The following is a 19,980-nucleotide window of genomic DNA, read 5'->3' as shown; positions in this document are numbered from 1 at the left end:
ATCAATCTGGGGACAAGAGAATTCTAGTCACTTGAGAACCATTTTGTTACAGAGCAGGGATGGTTTATCAATGCCATCATGGCCTAAAAGAAACCTCTCTCTCTAGATTCTGAACTGTCACACTCTGATAACACGTTCACGCACAAACCTCTGCATTGGTGATTGGCGTGCAGAGTGCTTTGGTGTTTAGAGAGCAGGGCACTGGAAAACAGGTGGGAACACTTTTTTGTCAATGAAAAAGAAAAAGTGCATCCTTTGTTAATCAACGAGATGGTATCCTGGTTTATACATAGCGTCCCTTTTGTTCTGACTCTGGTTATTAGGAGTAAGTTTCCTTCTCTCCAATCAACTCAATATTGACTTGACGGCTCTGAAAAATCAAAAGCAAAACCTTGAAGAATTATGACCCACCAGGAAATAAAATGACAGTTTGGGGACCTATCTGGTTTAGCATATTATCACTCCTCCTCCCCCAAAACCACAACAGAGTAAAATGCATAGATAAACAGCAAAAAAGCATCAAAGAATGCTAGAAACATTTTTAAAAGGTTTATTTACTATTTTTCAAAGGAATAATAGCAACAAAAAATCAAGAGACCTTATTAAAAATATTTTTTCTTAGTATAGAGAACATAATTTTAAGATTCCATATTACTTGTTTTTCAAAGAATATTTATATCCAAGACTTTGAAGGTGGAATCAGAAGGGGGAAAGGGACCAAAAAAGAAAAAGAAAAGTGATGAAGAGAATTCAGAAACAATTTGGTTCCATTTCAGTTGAAGCAGATTTTAAAACAGGACAGTAAGTCCATGGAAATTTTCTGGGAGGAGAACAAAATTTCCATCTTCTTGCAAAGATTAAGGCAGTCAAAGGAATCTGAAAAACATCTGGTTCAATTAAGACCAAGCTTGCCTGCTTTCCTGGTTTCAGATTGTATTTCAATGTAGAAACACAACAAATGTTGGTGATTAAAATTACATTAGACACTCCACGATAATTCTGGGGGGCAGGAAGTCTCTGTTTTGTAAATTACAGATGGAGTCTTAGGAGAAGTTTTGGTCAAAAAATGGTCTAGACTCTAGAAGAAATCAGTCAGCACCTTCCACTGCTGTGGTGGAAATAGGTTTCACATAGTATGGACCTTCATTCAGGTAAGTTCTGAGCCTCAAATAATTTGGGTTCCCAAAGATTTCTGCAATTGTCTTGGAATTGGCAAGTGCTTTCACCAGTTCGTATTTGGCATCCTTCGAAGCTTTGTCACGCTCCACCGACCGGTCCACCACATATTCTACAAAGCCTGGACTATTAAACATAAGCTTCTGAGCCCAGGGTTGGTCTGCAATGGCCTGAAATGGAAGGCAGAAAGAACACAATTCCTCTGAGCCTTAAGAAGTTAAGTTTGTTAGTGGGATGAAACAGTCCCTAGAAAGAAATCTGGCAACATGAAGCTTCAAAATGTTACTTTTTGCCTAAGTAAATTCCCTCCTGGGAATCTAATTTAATAACCTAAATATTAAAAAAAAATCTTTGTAGGGCCGGCCCAGTGGCATAGTGGTTAAGTGAGCACACTCTGCTTCAGCGGCCCAGGGTTCACGGGTTTGGATCCCAGGCATGCACCAATGCACTGCTTGTCAAGCCATGTTGTGGCAGTATCCCATATAAAGTAGAGGAAGATGGGCACAGATGTTAGGCCAGGGCCAGTCTTCCTCAGCAAAAAGAGGAGGATTGGCATGGGATGTTAGCTCGGGGCTAATCTTCCTTACAAAAAAAAAAAAAAAAAAACAACAACTTTGTAGGGGCTGGCCCCATGGCGTAGTGGTTAAGTTTGGTGCGTTCTGCTTCAGTGGTTCAGGTTCGTGGGTTCAGATCCTGGGTGCAGACCTACACCACTCATCAGCCATGCTGTGGCGGTGACCCACATATAAAGTGGAGGAAGACTGGCAACAGATGTTAGCTCAAGGCTAATCTTCCTCAGCAAAAAAAAAAAAAAAAAAAGGTATATAAAGATGTTCAATACAATGTGAAAGTTACAATATAAATGTCTAATGGTGGGGGGATGGGTAAGTAAATTATGGTATATAGCAATAAAAAATTAAATAAACATTAAGAATGATGTCTATGAAGAACAGGTAAACCTGTTATATGAAAAAGTAGATCTAAATTATGTACATGGTAGAATTGAAACAGTGGAAAAATAAAAACAAAATTTATAAAAGAAAAGACTAAAGAAATTCTCATACATGTGCTCAAGATGATATTTTTGAGAATGTTCACTACAGCACCATTTGTAATAGAAATTATCTAAATCTTCACCAACAGGAGGATGATACACTGTGGCTATACAATGAAATACTAACAACTTTATAATTGCTTCTTTTAGTACAGATAAATCTTAAAAACATAATGTTGAAGAGAAAAAGCAAATTGCAGAATGATATGAACAGCATGATACCATTTGCAAAGTTTAAGAATACATAAAATACTGTAATTTGTTTAAGGGTATATATGTATGTAGTAAAAGTATAAAATCATAGGTGGGCTTTTAAACCCTGAATTCATAACAGTAATTATATCCAGAGAGTGAGGAAGGGGAATGGGATTGGGAAGAGGAAGCAGGGTATGTTTGTATGACTGTATGTTTGAAATATTTCACCAATAAATAAATAAATTAATAAATACTAACACTAATATTAAAAGGAAATACACCAAACAGGTATGACTTTATGCAATTTTAAAAATTTCTACTTCTCAATCTTCCACATTTTAAAATAACGAATTTTTTTTTTAACAGTTTTAAAAACCTCACTACTACATTTTAACGAACAAGGAACAATCAGGTTTAGAGCCTAGTGTCTTCCCCTCAAAATGTGTTCTGCAGACCAGCAGCATCAGCATCACCTGGAAGCTTGTTAGAAATTCAGGATTTCAGGCTCCACCCCAGAACCACTGAATCAGAATCTACATTTTTTTTTTTTTTATAATTTTATTTATTTATTTTTCCCCCAAAGCCCCAGTAGATAGTTGTATGTCATAGCTGCACATCCTTCTAGTTGCTGTACGTGGGACGCGGCCTCAGCATGGCCGGAGAAGCGGTGCATCGGTGCGAGCCCGAGATCTGAACCCGGGCCGCCAGTAGCGGAGGGCGCACACTTAACCGATAAGCCACGGGGCCGGCCCAGAATCTACATTTTAACAAGATCTTAAAATTTGAGAAACATCAGCTTAGTTAACAATAGTCAAGGATGAAAGATGGACTGAAATAAAAATAGCCATCCCAACCAGTAAATCAAAAATTATCTCTAAAACTGTGGCCAAGTGAAGCATAAGATAGAATAGTGGGAAAAAAATAAAGTAATAATGGGACTACCAATGTAGGAGCTAAAATGACCACCACAGTGACTAACTGACAAGGGTGAAGCAATCTAAAAACAACATTCTTGAAGCTGATGGGAACACTGTATCCTTCAAAACCTAGGTCATGTATCACATCCTGCAGGAAGCATCCCCTCTCTTGTCGCCTCCACTCTCCTTGTTCCCTCCCTCTCTAGGCCAAGCATGCTGCCTGAGATCCCATTATTAGGATTACTAAAGTGATTACTACATTTCTATCAGCCCAGGCACCAGGTAAATGTGGGGGCTGCAAAGATAAATCAGATATGGTTCCTATTCTCAACAAACTCTGTTTAATAGGTCAATAAATTAACATTTTCAACGTAATGTAATAAATAGAACACAGAGGTATAATTCTTACCACAACTGTAATTATACAATTTAACTCTACAATTATATTTATTCCCTGGGTCCCTCATTAGACAGACATGAAAGGAAGGTCTTTGTATGTTTTGTTCACTATTGTATCCCCAGTACCTAGCAAAAAAAAGGAACTCAATCAACATTTGCTGAATGAATGAATAAATGCAAAGTATGAGAGCTGAAACTACTTAACTCAGCCTTGTGGGTTTGCTCAAAGCTTGCTGAAGAGATACCTGAGCTAGTCCTTGAAGAAGGAATAAGAGGTTAACAAGCAAAGTTGGGGAAGAGTGTTGACTGCAGAGGGCATACAGGGTCCAGAGATATGAAGCAATCAGTTTGGTATCACTAGAGCATTAAGTCCCAGAAGGGCGATGGCAGGAAGTAAGGCTCAGGAAGAAGACCAGGGCTGGGTCAATAAGGGCTTGCCAGATGGCAGATAGGGGATCCGGAATTAATTCTGTGATCCCATAGCACCCTGCTCAAACCTCTGCCACAGCACCTAATGCCTTTTACTACTACCGTTTATAATACCTAATACTTTTTACACATCTGTCTCCCCCATTCGTCTATACTAATAGCAGAGGGCAGAAACTGTACTATGCACTTGTGTATCCCGGGGCATGGCAGAGAGACTGGCTCATTGTAAGTACTCATGTGTTGAACTGGCAGAGTCCCAGAAGGACCTGGGGAAAAGAAGAGGATGCCTACCGTGAACACTTTTAAGGCAGCACAGCGTAGTTCAGGGAAGGGTTGAATACTGATGCCACGCAAGAGCTCTAGTGGGTCCCGAGATAAAGAAGAAAACCAGGATTCTGTCATCCTCAGGAGGTCATCAGTCTGCTGCTCAGGCTGCAGGACAGAAAAGGAAAATCTCAAGACATTTGGAAGTCAGGAAACCTGGGTTCTGATGGCACTCTGTCATTAACTCGCTGCGTGATCTCTACCAAGTCTGGAGCACTATTCCTCAAATCCAGCCTAACTTGCCCATTTTTTTTTTTTCTGGTGAGCAAGATTGGCCCTGAGCTAACATCTGTCAATGCTCCTCTTTTTTGCTGAGGAAGACTGGTCCTGAGCTAACACCCGTGCCCATCTTCCTCCACTTTATATGGGACGTCTCCACAGCATGGCTTGACAAGCGGTGTGTCGGTGCGCGCCCGGGATCTGAACCGGCGAACCCCAGGCCGCCACAGCGGAGCGCACGCACTTAACCACTTCTGCCACCGGGCTGGACCCCCAGTTTTTTTTTGATGGAGTTGATTAAGCAATCTCTAGGATCATCTCCAGTTCTAATACTCTGATTCCACTTTAACTTAAAAAAATGTCACTAGTTATTTAACGAGGGTGATCGTCTTTCACTAAGAGTAAGAAAAATGGCATTTATCTGGTCAATATTTATATTACGTTAACCATTATTCTGTTGATTCATACAGATTTATTCTCCCAAACATATCCCACCGTCCTTCACTATTTCCCAGTTAACTTACTGGTAAATAAAGAAGTGATGAAATTGCATCCAAACACCTAATTTTGAGCTCTGTTGAGGCATTTTTTGCTTGATATCCTATTTTCATGAGCAAGCGTTCAAAGCGAGTTCCTTTGAAGGATAATGAGATATTTTTTATTGTGGTAAAATACACAACATAAAACTTATCATTTTAACGATTTTTAAGCATACAGTTCAGTGGTATTAAGTACATTCATATTGTTGTGCAACCATCACCATCATCCATCTCTAGAACTTTTTCATCCTCTCAAACTAAACAATAACTCTCCATTCCCCCTGTCTCCATCCCCTGGTAACCACTATTCTACTTTCTGTCTCCGTGTATTTGAATACTCTAGGTACCTCAGATAGGTGGAATCATACAATATTTGTCCTTTTGTGTCTGGCGTATTTAACTTAACATAATGTCTTCAAGGTTCCTCCATGTTGTGCCATGTATGAGAATTTCATTCCTTTTTAATGCGGGATAATATTCCATTGTATGTATATGCCACATTTTGCTTATCCATTCATCCATCCAATGAACACTTGGGTTGTTTCTACCCTTTTTGGCTATTGTGAATGATGCTATTAATGAACACAGGTATAGAATTATCTGTTTGAGTCTCTGCTTTCAATTCTTTTGGGTATGTACTTAGAAGTGGAATTGCTGGATCATATGGTAATTCTATGTTTAATTTTCTGAGGAACCATCATACTGTTTTCCATAGCAGCTGCACCATTTTACACTCCCATCAGATATGCACAAGGGTCTCAATTTCTCACATCCTTGTCAACACTTGTTATTTTCTGTTTTTTAAAAAAATAATAGCCATCCTAAGTGAACAATGAGATTTTTTAAAGTATGTTTTCATATACTATGACCCCTATCAACCTAAGCCAACATAAAAATAAACAGGTAGCCAGAGACCAAGTGACAGGCCTAAAACACACATTCATGTGCGATACAGTATATATAAGTCAAAGTATAGAGGATTTGGAATCAAAGGACCTGGATTTGAGTAGCAGCTGCCTCATAGTCTGCATGATCTTAGAAAACTTTCTTAACTTCTCTGAGTTTCAGCTACCTTATCTATAAAATGAGAATGACAATAGTATGTTCTTTGCAGGATCGTAGAAGGATATGTCATAGGTAAAAGCACTTAGAAAAGAACGGGTAACGAGGATACTAGCTGTGATACACAACAGCATGCTTATTTTCACCATACACCTCACAGGGTTTTAACAGTGCTGCATATTATTTTTTGTGTAGAATTCATAGTGCTTTCAAGATACTTAGGATGATAAAAGTATCATTCTTAATACAAAATCTTATAACAAATTTTTGTTTCTTTTCCTGTCTTGATATTACAAATAAAAAACAAATGTGTCTTTTCCTTAAATATTCACGACAACTCTGAGTAGTTGTTATACTCTTTTTTTTTTTTTTAAAGATTTATTTATTTATTTTCGCCCCAAAGCCCCAGTAGATAGTTGTATGTCATAGTTGCACAGCTTTCTAGTTGCTGTATGTGGGACGCGGCCTCAGCATGGCCGGAGAAGCGGTGCGTCGGTGTGCGCCCGGGATCCGAACCCGGGCCGCCAGCATCAGAGAGCACGCACTTAACCACTAAGCCACAGGGCCGGCCCTTTATACTCTTTTTATAAATGAGGAAAATGAGGCCTAGAGTAGAGAAATGAGTAAATGAAGTTCAAAAAGCTAAGTCAGTGTTAGAACTAGGACATGAACCCAGGTCTTTCTGACTCCAGCCCACGGTCTTTGTACCATGAACACTATGTAAGGAAGATACAGAGGAGAAAGAGTGCTTGGACCAGACAAGTCAAAACAAAAGTTTCAGTAATAATTATGAAACTTTTAGGGATGAGTCCAAGGTCATGGTAAAAAGACTGCCATGTGTGAAAGTAGTTTTTATGATACAGTTAACATACCAGCAAATGAACTTCAATCTCTGTCAAAAATGAAGATATCCCTAAAGAAAGCCAAAACAAATCATACCAACCTGTTTTCTGTAAAACCTGTTTTCCTTCAACACTGGATCCCAGGATTCCAATTGTGTCCACTGCTACACCAATCATGGTGGGGTCCTGACTTTCTGTCATTTCAAAGACTTTCTCCACAAAGACAGGATAACGCTCACAGATCTGTTGAGGACTATCCATAATAGCCAGGTTTCCGAAAAACTTCACAAATCCTAAAGATGTTTACAAAAATATATTTTAATAGAGGAGGAAAATTGTGGGCCAGAAAGAGGAAAACAGTTATGGTACTGTGTTGCCCAGAAATCAGACAGACCTCATAAGGAGATACTGAAGGACCTGTGATGAGTGGTCCTGAGAGAACAGAAACCCCAGGGTGTTAACGGAGCTGGGTCCAAACGCTGAAGCACTGTCATATGCAAGGGGGAGAACAGAGAACAAGGACTTGTGGACATCAATTACAGGAAGGCAACTTTGGAGTCATTATTAGGAGGAAATTTTTAAACAGAGATGTTTATCAATGAGATAGGCGAGGCTACCTAAGGAAGGAATAAATCTCCAATCTCCAGAAGTGCTCAAGAAAAACGAATCAACCATGTCCTAGAACAGAATGGCTGGAGTAGATCTTATAGTAGATAAAAATTCCAACTCAGAAGTTTGATGAACCAGTGAAATGTACTGTAAATGTCATTACTAGTATTTTTTTTTTTTTTTTTTTGCTGGGAAAGATTCGCCCTGAGCTAACATCTGTTGCCAATCTTCCTCTCTCTTTGTTTTTTTTTCTCCCCAAATCCCCAGTACATAGATGTATGTTCTAGTTGTAGGTCGTTCTAGTTCTTCTGTGAGTTGCCACCACAGCATGGCTACTGACAGACGAGTGGTATGGTTCCGCACCCAGGACCCGAACCTGGGCCGCCGAAGTGGAGCGTGCTGAACTTTAACCACTAGGCCGTCAGGGCTGGCTCATGAGTATTTTTATTTGTTTCTTTTGGCTGAAGTTCAAAGGAAACTATCCTAATGCTCTAAACAGCAATACTTCCAGAAAATCACAATCAACAATTCATGGCTCCCAGGGCAACAGATTCCATCTCATTAAGGGGCTATAGGTATTATCTCAGGGAATCAGCTCTAAAGAAAACAATCCCTGGCCACTCCTGTCAGAGATAACTCAGAAACAAAGCACGTACCATCATTTCCACAGGCATCGATATTTCTTACCTGGCAAATAGAAGCTAGAGAAAGGGTCTGAATCTGCCCCAACAATTATGTTTGAAATCTGATCAATCACTCCTTCTTGAGCAAGGTACTGTCGTCCGTGATGAGTACTTGCTAGCGATGTCACTGTTTCTATACAGGTGGCTCTGAAATGCCAAGATTTTGCCTGTGATTAGCATACTTTATAAACTGCTTTCATATAGGTTATCTTATTTAATTCTTCCCACCAAATCTGAAAGGTCAATAATCCTGGCTCCACTTTTCAGATGAGGACACAAGGATGAGAAAATTGCAGTGACTTGTCCAGAATCACATTGTTATTAATAGGCAGAGTTTAGACTTAAATCTCACCTTCTGACTTGAGGCTCACTATTGCTTCTACTATAACATAGTTACTTCCTAAGAGATCTAAGCCTTTGTTTTATTTTGAAATGCCAAACATATACAGGAGTAAAAAGGACAGTACAGTAAGCCCCCACGTACCCATAATCCTGATTGTATAGTTATCAAGATTTTGCTTTACTTATTTCATCTCTTTTTCTTTCCATTTTTTGCTGAATTGTTTTAAAGCAAATTCTAGTCACCTTGCCGTTTACCCCCGCATACTTCAGTATGCATCTCTAAAAAACACGAATATTTTCTCACACAATTATAATGCCTTTGCCACCTATTAAAAAATTAATAATAATTCTTTGGTATCATCTAATATCTAACCATGATCAAATTCCCCCAATTAACTAAAAAAAATATTTTTATAGTTGATTCTAAGGTATTTTAACTGACTATTTGCAGGTTTGTTTTTTTTTCTGTCACAAACTCTGATACAAAACTAAAAAAAATCAACACAATTAATTTCCTTATTAGGAATGCTTTGAAACAGTGTAACTGGTGACTGATTTATGCATCTGAGTTTAACAAATTCAGTCACATTTAAAGAACATAGAACAATCAGAAAATCATTTAAGATAAGGAAAACAAAATCTGTGTACAGAAAGATGATAACAATAATGCTATCATAACAGCAACATACTTGAAGCAAACCAAGTATCCAACAGTGAGGACGTATTAGTAAATTGTGGAACATCAACAAGGAAACATGTGGCAGATATTAAAGAGGACTTAGGGAGTAGGGGGCTGGGAGTGAGGAGACTGGAATTAACATTTCTTTGAGGACCTATGCCAGCCAGTGTATTGGTCTCTATGGTCAATCACTTAATCCTCATATTATCTTCTTTACAGAGTTGTCATTGTTCCCTTTAGGAGATGAGGAAAGTTAGATGCAGAAAGGTTACAATAATTTTTCCAAGGTCAAACAAATAATAAGTAGTAGAGACACAGGCAAGCCCATGTCTTCCTCATTTTCAAAAGTCACGTTTTTACTATCGTGCCATAGTGCTATTATTTAACAACAAACCAACACCAAACAATGCGTATATTAACATGTTAACTAATACAAAATGGCAGTTACCACGTGACTATAACTTTTTAAGAGCACACATACCTAAGGATACGTAATACAGTTATTCAAAAGTACCTGAGTGGTTATGCGGGGCTTTGGTAAATTCTAGTATGTTGTCATGATGTAACATACATCGGCCATGAGATTGCAACCTGGGCACAGGCTCTACTAGGGAAGATCACACTGAGTCCAAAGGTTGTTTCCCGGCCCTCCAAAAGAGGACTTTTTGTTTTAAGAACTCTCTCAGCAAACATACCTGACCAGCACATCCTCACCAGTCAGCTCTCTGAGGAGCTGGGTTACCAACCCACTGGTGGTACAGTAGTTTAAAGATTCTGGTGACACAGAAGAAATTTCCACAATTAGCTGAAAGAAAAGAACAGAAAAAGCAGAAAGGTCGAAACAGCCCCAAACTTGTTCGATCTCATTTTAGTTAAATGCAGGATTAGGCACTTTATATAACTGAATTTTTAAACATCCATTATTTATCTCCACAAGTAAGAAAACTTCATTGAACACATAAGAAATTACTTTGACACAGAAATACTCCATTATATCTCGGTGTATCTGCACTTAAAAAAAAAACACAAATCCTCAATTAGAGTACAAAAGGCTGAATCAGCAATAACAAAAAGATTGTAAAAATCATTCATTCATGCACGCATTCTATCACTCACTCACTCACTCATTCACAAGTATGCCCTAAGGGTTTACTGAAATATATAGGACACGGAAGGATTTTAAGCACAAGAATGACAGAATCAGATTTGGATTTTTAAAAGATTATTCTGACTGCATGTGAAGATAGACTAGTGGTGATAAAAATGGATGAGAGGATACCAGTTTGGATGCAAATACAATAACAGCCTGAGTGAGAGATACTGGCAACTTAGACTAGCATGGTAGTGGCTATACCAAGGAAGAGAAATGCATAGGTTTAAGTAAAACCAACATGATGTGATGACTGTGGTAGGGAGAACAAGGCCTTACAGAGAATGAGCTCAAGTCTAGTATTCAACAATGTAGACTGTGGGATAGGGCCAGTTTGTTGCTGCTGTTTATTAGGGGCATGAGGTGGGTAGAGGAGATCAGGGGCTAGGTTTGAAACGAGTGTGAGGGGCCTACAATATGTCCAAGGGGGAGAGAGTGAATAAGCAGTTGGACACGAGGGTCTGAGTTCAGAAGAGAGGTCTGGGTTGAAGGTTTACATTTGAGACTAATCACCATTTTAGGTGGGAACTGAAATCAGAGGATGAATAAAACTGCCTAGGAATGAACATAGAGTACAGTGAGAACGGGGCTTGCAACTTCACCTTCACAAACTCTAACAATTAAAAGTTCAATAGATGGGGGGTCGGCCCGGTGGTGCAAGCGGTTAAGTGTGCACGCTCTGCTGCGGCGGCCCGGGGTTCGCCGGTTCGGATCCCGGGCGTGCACCGACACACCACTTGTTAAGCCATGCTGTGGCGGCGTCCCATATAAAGTAGAGGAAGATGGGCACGGGTGTTAGCCCAGGGCCAGTCTTCCTCAGCAAAAAAAAAAAAAAAAAAGGACGATTGGCATCGGATGTTAGCTGAGGGCTGGTCTTCCTCACCAAAAAAAAAAAAAAAGTTCAATAGAGGATAATGGGCCAAGAGACTGAGAAGAAACAGCTAGAGAGGCAGAAAGAGAACCAGGATAGTGTGGTATCAAGACATGCAAAGAAAGGAAGTGTTTTGAAGAGAGTTACTGGACAGGGTTCCATTCTGAATATGTAGCCTATTAATTGTGTGGCCTTGGGTCAATTACTCCATCAACAGTGAGGTTAACAATAGTAATGTATAGGGTTTACTGTGAGAACTGAAGACAATATATGTGAGGATTTAGCTCAGTGCTCAGCATAAAGCTGGTACAAATGAAAGCCATTTCTTCTTCTTCTTCTTACTACTACTACAACTAATTTTTTCAAAGTCCAGCTTCAATGGTATCTCCTTTATTATAGTACTTATAGTGCAATGTAAATACTTTTTATCTGACCGTCTCACCCTAGGCTGGGAGTTCATCCCTATAGTCCCAGCACCTAGTAGGGCCTAACACAGACTATATACTCAATAAATGCATGTTAAATGAGCCATCTTCCTTCCAATGTAAGCCTGACTGCACTCTGAATTGTAGGCATCAAAAAGTGTGCTTTTAGTCTTACCTCATACACTCTGTATCGAACAATGTCATTTGTTTTCATTACATTTTTCAAATCATCCAGCAGATTGCTTTCAAATAAAACCTCCAGTCCAGCCTGGGTCAGTGATATTCTTGACAGGGATTTAATGGCCTTATAAGGAAAGAAAATATCTCTAAGTCATAAAAATATAGAATATTAATATCTACTTCATAAGATTGATATGAAAATTAGTGTATGGAACGCACCTTGCCCAATAAGCATTTACATTTTAGCAATTATTATTTATGATTGGAAAAGATACATATTATTCCCAACAGAAAACAAATTATGTAAGTTTTGCTTCCTATCAAGCAACACATTGTAAGCCCTATGATGGATAATTTAGGTATGTGTATTCTAGAAAATAGAAGGGACTAGTATTTATTTGATACCATATATTTGCTGTTGCAAATTCAATGACACAGATCATCCATTTAAACCTTCACCTCTCAATCCAGAAGGCCTTCCTTCACCTTTTAGGACACTAATGTCTCTGCACGTTTAAGCTGATGGTTCTAGCTGACTTACCGCTTTAGCTACAGATAGATTCTCTCCAGCGATACAATAAACGACTTGTTTTAGTAATTCACCATTATTTAGAATCTCAGTAACAGCATCAGAATTTTCAACAATTCTTCCAACCTGCAAGAAAAAAACAATCAGAAATACTCTTCCAAGGTAGGGCGACATGTGAACACACAATGGTCAAATTTCCTTAGTATGCAGTTATTTTAGGAATTACAGATTACAGCTTTAAGACAAATCAATAAAAATTCCAAGTGACCCAAATTCATTAAAGCCAAACACATATACGGTATAGTCACATCTTTGAAAGGAAAGGAAAAAAAAATAATAAAAGGTGGGTAAAGAGTTGAGACACCTTAGGGAGTAAAAACAATACAAATCCTAGTTCTATCAATTTTTAGCTGCATTGACCTGAGGCAAATTAAATAACTTCTTTGAACCTAATTTCTTGTCTATAAAATGGGAATACAATACTTAATTGCAGGATAGTAATGAAGATTCAATAAGACTAAATAGGTAAAGCACCTACTACAGTGTCGGGCACATAAATGGTCAATGAATAAATCGATGCTTTCCCCTTTTTGTTGAATAAACCCTTTAGGGGAGAAAAGGAAAAACAGTAGTTGAATACCTACTGGATAACTAACTGCTCAGCTTCTAATGTTTCAACAAGATTAATCCTCAGTAGTAGCTCTTCACCCAAATAGTAGTAGGATGTTTTAGTTACCAGGGTGATAAGAGTTACTGTCTTAATTTGTTGGTTTAGTGACCTTTACAATAGTACTTTGTTCATGCCACTATAATAAGACTTAACATGGCAATCTTTTTCTCTAGACTTGGGGCTCCTTGAAGGAAAGAAATAGGTTTTATTTATCTTGGTGGCTCTAACAGCATATGGTACAACACCTGCCATGTAAAAGGAACTCAGTCAGTATTTGATGAATGAATGATTCAGATGGTAGTGAGCGGAACTTCTTACTTTAGCTTGTATCCCCCGGTCATAGTTAGCTATGCACACTAGAATAGACTGTACGCTCCCTAGGACAGAGAGAGGGCGTATTTTCTTCATCTCGCTGTCTTTGGCACCCAGCATAGAGCCTGGCCCAGAGCAAGTGGTCATTAAATGTCAGTTCCTTTATTACGTGCTGGTAAAATTTCATACCTGGGACAGAGTGAGGATTTTTACAGAATCATTGGGGTGAGTCAGTCCCCTCTGCAGGTCAACCTTGAGGTTCCGGGCCACGTGAACTGGCTCCATAGCTTGAAGCAATCTCTCCAGAATGGACACACACAAAGTAGTCTGTTCCCTAAAGGAGGCACCATAGATCTTATTAGTTCATGTCCTGCCAGGCAGAAAGTAAGAACCTAATAATATCTGTCGCCTGGCTCAATGAGGATCTCCTCCACACAGACTTCCCTTGGAAACACCAGCTCCTACTAATTTATTAAACATTTACTAAGTACCTATTATGTGCCATGCCTGTGCTGAGGCTACAAAGAAGGATAAGATATATTCTTTAGCCTCAAGGAGCTCAGCCTAATGGAAGACACAGAAAAACAGAAAGGCAACTATAATCCAGGTAGATAAATGCTATAGGTTACGGCTGGAAGCTTTGGGAGCTCAAAAAAGAACACAGGGTATAGAGAAGGTCTCTCAGAGGGGTAACACCTGAGCTAAATTTTAAGAAAAAGTGCAAGTTATCTGGGAGAAGCAAGTATCTGTTCAGGTAGAGGTAGTAGCACACGAAAAGGCAAAGAGGACTGAGACAGTGTTTTGCAATCAAGGAACCACAAGTAGCTTGGTATGACTGCAGTCAGAAGGGGAGAGAAGTGGGGAGAAGGTAAAAGGCGGGAGATGAAGGGCAAGAAATAAAACAGGAAAGATGCACAGAAGCCACATTCTGATAGGTCTTTTATGTTCTGCAATGGAATTTAGCCTTTTTCCAGAAGGCAATGGCAAGCCATGAAGTGGTTTTAAAGTAGAGAAGTAACACGATGAGACATGACTCATAGAAAAAACTCTGTATCAGTGTTACAGAAAGAATTTTCGGTTAGAAGGCAGTTGATGATGATAAGCGATGAAGGAGTGAAACAGGGGAGTCGCAGTGGGAATGGAGAAGAGGGAAAAGATTTGAAGAGCTGTTAAAGAGGGATATAATCAGAACTTGATGACTACCAGATGTAGACACAGAAAGTATTTCAAGAATCTCTTCCTTGTCTCTTAATAGCCAGTACAAGTAAATGGGCACTCACATACTGGTAATAAGAGTATACAATTAAATTGGCACAACATTTCTAAAAGGTGATTAAGCAATACACAACAAAAGCCTTAAAATGAACATATCCTTTTAACTTAGGGATTGCACTTGGCATAACTGAGCCTAAAGGAGTAATCCAGAATGTTTTTATACCCAAGATAATTGAGAACATACACCCACACAAAAATTTGTACACAAATGTTCACAGCAGTGGAAACAACCCAAATGTCTATCAATTAATAAATGTACAAATACGGCATATCCATACAATTGAATATTATTCAACCATAAGAAGAAATGAAGTACTGATTCATGCTACAACATGGATGAACCTTGAAAATATGTTAAGTGCAAGAAGCCAGATATGAAAGGCTTCCTTTTGATGATGATTCCATTTGTATGAAATATCCAGAATAGACAAATCCATAGAGACAGAAAGCAAATTCCTGACTGCCAGGGGCTGGGGCAGAGGATAAGAGGGAGAATGGGGAGGGACTGTTAATAGGTGTGTGTTTCTTTTCCTTTTTTTAAAAAACTGCAATTGTACATATCATAAAATTTACCATTTTAACCATTTTTAAGCATATAGCTCAGTGGCATTAAGTATATTCACACAGTTGTGCAACCATTGCCACCATCCATCTCCAGAACTTTTTCATTTTCCCAAACAGAAACACTGTATCCACTAAACACTAATTCCCCATTCTCCCCTTCCTTTAGCCCCTAGCCTCTCCTTTCTATCTCTATGAATCTGACTACTCTATGTACCTCATATAAGTGGAATCATACAATATTTGTCCTTCTGTGTCTAGCTTATTTCACTTAGCATGTCTTCAAAGTTCATCCATGTTGTAGCATGTGTCAGAATTCCCTTCCTTTTTAAGGCTGAATAATATTCCATTGCATGTATATACCACATTTTGTTTATCTATTCATCCACTCATGGACACCTGGGTTGTTTTGGTGTTTTTTGTTCGTATGTTTTAGCCATTTTAATAGGTATGTAGTAGAATCTCAATGTAATTTTAATTTGTATTTCCCTAATGACTAATGATGTTGAGTATCTTTTCATGTGCTTATTTGCCAGCCATATATCTTCTTGTTCAAATAATTCGCTGATTTTTAAGTTGGGTTATTTTCTTGTTATTGAGTTTTTTTTTTTTTTTTTAAAGATTTTATTTATTCAGTTTTTTCCCCCCAAAGCCCCAGTAGATAGTTGTATGTCATAGATTCACATCCTTCTAGTTGCTGTACGTGGGACTCGGCCTCGCGTTGGACGGAGAAGCGGTGCCTCGGGGCGCTCCCGGGATCCGAACCCGGATCGCCAGCATCAGAGCGCGCGCACTTAACCGCTAAGCCACAGAGCCGGCCCTTGTTATTGAGTTTTGAGAGTTCTTTATCTATTCCGAATACAAGTCCTTTATCAAATATGTCCTTTACAAAGATTTTTCTCCATTTGTGACTTGCCTTTTCATTCTCTTAACTGCGACCTTTGAAGAGGAGAATGTTTAATTTTGATGAAGTCCAATTTATTGATTTGTTCTTCTATGGATCATGCTTTTGGTGTCACATCAAAGAAATCTTTGTTTAACCCAAGGCACAAAAATTTTTTTCTAAGTTTTCTTTGAGAAGTTTTATAGTTTTAGGTTTTATATTTAGGTTTATAATCCACTCTCATACACTGCTGGTAGGAATGTATAATGGTTCAATCACTTTGGAAAACAGTTTGGCAGTTTCTTAAAAGTTAAACGTACACCTACCATGTGACCCAGCCATTTTACTCCTAGGTATTCACTCAAAGAGAGAAGAAAAAATATGTCTATGTAAAGACTTGTACACAAATGTTCACAGCAGTGAGCATTTATTTGTAATATACACAAATTGGAGACAACTCAAATGTCCATCAACAGGTGAATTAATAAACAAATCGTGGTACATCCATATAATAGACTATTACTCAGCAATAAAAAGGAATAAAGTATTTGTTCATACCACATGGATAAATCTTAAAATAATTATGCTGAGTGAAAGAAACCAAACAAAAGAGTACATACTATATGACTATTTATATAAAACTCTAAAAAAAAAAAGGCAAACATCTATAGTGATAGAAAGCAGATCAGTGGTTGCCTGGCTGAGGCAGGGAGGGATTACTGAGGGGCACGAGGAAACTTCTGGGGGTGAGAGATATCTTTGCTATCTTGATTGTGGTAATGGTTTCACGGGTATATACATGTCAAAACTTGTCAAACTGTACGTTTTATTATGTACATTTTATGTAAATTATATCTCAATAAAGCTGTTTTTAAAAAAAGCAATAGTAGGCTAAACCACATAGTACACACATTTCAGGTCTCATGTGGCCCTTAGGAACCAGGAAGCCAAAGAGTTAATAACTTATAATCAGTCTTGTTTGACCTCCATGTTGCAAAGCAGTAACCTTAGGACTTACTTTCTCTCACAAAAACTCCTATCAAGATTCTAGATTTAGGGGCTGTCTCCATGGTGTAGCGGTTAATTGCGTGTGCTCTGCTGCTGGCGGCCTGGATTCGGATCCTGGGTGTGCACCGACACACCGCTTGTCAGGCCATGCTGTGGTGGCGTCCCATATAAAGTGGAGGAAGATGGGCACAGATGTTAGCACAGGGCAAGTCTTCCTCAGCAAAAAGAGGAGGATTGGCATGGATGTTAGCTCAGGGCTGATCTTCCTCACAAAAAAAAAAAAAAAAAGATTCTAGATTTACATCTATCAGATCAGATCTTGAACTAATATATAGCAACCTATGTGGTTTAACCAGGATAATAGCAATACATCTGGAGAATGCCAATCTACCATCCAGAGAATTATTATTTCCACAAATTGCAATTGCTATCTACTACGTACCCAGTTCTGAATTACTCTGCCTTTAAATTTTCATTAAGACTGTTTGCTAGAGCACTGCTCCTTCAGTCAGCAAACCATCCCCCCCATAGAACTTATTCTTAAAACTCCTCTTCATTTCAGTTCCTATTGCATCTCTGGTGTTAACTTATAGTATGAGCCTTGAAAGTCTCTTCACCTATAATATAAAGTGGTTGGACTAGGCCTCTCTAAAATTTATGAGTCTAACCTTTTATTTGGCATATATTGCATTATGTGCTGCGCCCTAGGAGAGATGCAGAGATGAACAAAATATGGCCCCTGCCTTCAAAGAATTTAGAAACTAGAAACAAACACATACAGAACTATAACATAAAGCAATAGTGTCAACTATCAACAGAAGTAATGATAACGTCCTTCAGGAGATCTGAGGACCAGTCACTTGCAACTGGAGTGACCAAGAAAGACTTTTTGCAGTGGATGGCACTTCACCTGGGCCTTAAAGGATCTGGAGAGAGGGGAGGGCATTTCAGTTAGAAGGAATGGCATGAACAAAGTTAGGAAAGTGCCAAGTCATGATCAAGGGAAAGTTAGTGGTGCCACATGGTAGCTGGAGCAGATGAAATATGTTTACAGGAGTGGAGGAAAAAGATGAGGCTGGAAAATAGGATGGAAATATACTGTAAGGGTCCAAACACCAGACTAAGAAGTCATGATTTTACACTGTAGGCAATGGGAAACCATGGAAAAGACGTGAGCCAAATGACCTGAGAAGTTCACTGTGGTTGTAGTGTGGCAAGGACACACTAAAAAAGGAAGCTTTGAGGTAATGAGAAGTCAGACTAATGTAATAGACCTAGCAAGAGGGAGAAAATGAGGGCCTGAATTAAAATGGGCAAACAAAGACACATTTCAGAAACAGACCTCAATAATGTTAACTAACGGATTTAATGAAGGGAGAACAAATAGGAAAAAGGGAGGAATCTTAGGTCAGGGCCAAGAAAGTCTTCCGAAATCATCCAGTGTTGATTCAGTGACTCATTCCTTTCAAGCAGAAAGGTCACTTTTAAATTTCTGGATCACAAACATTTTAAACCTTTTAAAATTATTGGAGGATCAAATACAAAGTGTTTTTTAATCAAATACAACAAATGAGCATAAAATGAAAAGCAAAAGTTGGCATCCTACCATTCTAAGTCCCACTTCCATATTAATAGTTTCTGCTGTACCTTTCAGATATTCCCAATGTTATACCAGCCCTGTGTGTTTGTGCGGGAAAATTGTAATCCTTTGTAAAAATGACACATAATGGGGCTCATAAACTCCTACAATTTTCTTTTTCCATTCAACAACATATATTAGAGATCTTTCCATGTCCACATGTATAGATCTACCTCAATTTTTCTAGCAGCTGCATAGTGTTACATAGTAATGTGTCATAATTTATTTAGAATCCTCTTTTAATGGATATTTAGGTTGTTTCTAGGTTTTTGCTGTAACCTTCTGCTACGAATATTCCCGTATATACAGTACACTTTGTGTCGGAGTATACTTGCATGTTAAGGTTCTATAACAGGAATTACTGGATCAAAAGGCATGTGAATTAAAAATGCTGACGGATCTTGCCAAATTGCCAGGATAGCACCCCTTCTTAAGAGGAGGGAAAAAGCCAAGGACCTGTACACAGGATTGTGGAGTCCTCCCTGCAGATGGGCAACCTTGCTTTCCTCCCCCAAATCCTATTTCAAGGATGAAGGCGGAGAGGCCAGGGGCACACCTGAGAACCTGGACTTGACCCCCGTCTCTTGACTCTCAGCCCAGGGTCCTCCCCCTCTACATTTCAGCTATATTCTACCTTCACTGCGACTGGAAAAGCCTTCCCCTTCACCCCACCCACCCTGGTTTCCATACTTGGGGCTGTCACTCTCCCCCATTGAAGCCGCAGCGTCCTCTCACCGATGGTTCTCGTTGAGCAGGGAGAAAAGCGGGCCAAGGCGCAGTTCCGCCGCTTGCTCGCGGAGCTCGCTAAGTGGCACTGACTGCAGCACCGACTGAAGCGCGCGCAGCTCCTCCATCGGCGCTTCCAGCCGCGACACCTCCCTCAGCAGCGCCAGCACCTGGGCCGCCATCATGCCCCCTCCCGCAGGGGCTCGCGGATCCGCCCGCCCGGCCCTGTTCGCGGCGCGCTTCCCCGAGCCTCGCGAGATCTGCCGGGCGCAGCCTCCCTCT

General features: G+C 39.3%; 1 protein-coding gene across 3 annotated transcripts; it reads right to left on the bottom strand.

The window, feature by feature from the left end:
* Positions 1-536: 536 nt before the first annotated feature.
* On the bottom strand, positions 537-19,908 carry PSMD5 (proteasome 26S subunit, non-ATPase 5). Of its 3 annotated transcripts, none has more exons than XM_004423377.3 (10): positions 19,708-19,901; positions 13,796-13,940; positions 12,637-12,750; positions 12,091-12,219; positions 10,165-10,274; positions 8,453-8,595; positions 7,258-7,449; positions 5,238-5,347; positions 4,462-4,602; positions 537-1,346 (listed from the first exon to the last, which is right to left on the bottom strand). In XM_004423377.3, the coding sequence occupies exons 1-10, from the start codon at positions 19,881-19,883 to the stop codon at positions 1,089-1,091; spliced, it is 1,518 nt and encodes a 505-aa protein (XP_004423434.1). In that variant the 5' UTR covers positions 19,884-19,901; the 3' UTR covers positions 537-1,088. The 3 variants fall into 3 exon arrangements, with proteins under 3 accessions (XP_004423434.1, XP_087275308.1, XP_087275306.1); XM_087419182.1 differs by having other exon boundaries at positions 19,663-19,809; XM_087419180.1 differs by lacking the exon at positions 537-1,346 and adding an exon at positions 3,003-3,199 and having other exon boundaries at positions 19,708-19,908.
* Positions 19,909-19,980: the final 72 nt, after the last annotated feature.

Source organism: Ceratotherium simum, chromosome 29 (genome assembly GCF_057802395.1).
Source record: "Ceratotherium simum simum isolate JZ-2026a chromosome 29, ASM5780239v1, whole genome shotgun sequence".
In the NCBI taxonomy this organism is placed as follows: Eukaryota; Metazoa; Chordata; class Mammalia; order Perissodactyla; family Rhinocerotidae; genus Ceratotherium; species Ceratotherium simum.
The sequence above is the reverse complement of the archived record's forward strand: the minus strand, read 5'-3'. Positions and strand labels throughout refer to the sequence as shown.

Excerpts from the sequence above, each read along its gene's own strand:
- PSMD5 (XM_004423377.3), bottom strand. The coding sequence starts at position 19,883 with ATGATGGCGGCCCAGGTGCTGGCGCTGCTGAGGGAGGTGTCGCGGCTG. Across the intron at positions 12,751-13,795 it reads AAATCCTCACTCTGTCCCAG|GTTGGAAGAATTGTTGAAAA; the intron begins GTATGAAATTTT and ends TTTTTCTTGCAG. Across the intron at positions 4,603-5,237 it reads CATCACTTCTTTATTTACCA|CCTGAGCAGCAGACTGATGA; the intron begins GTAAGTTAACTG and ends TCTGTCCTGCAG.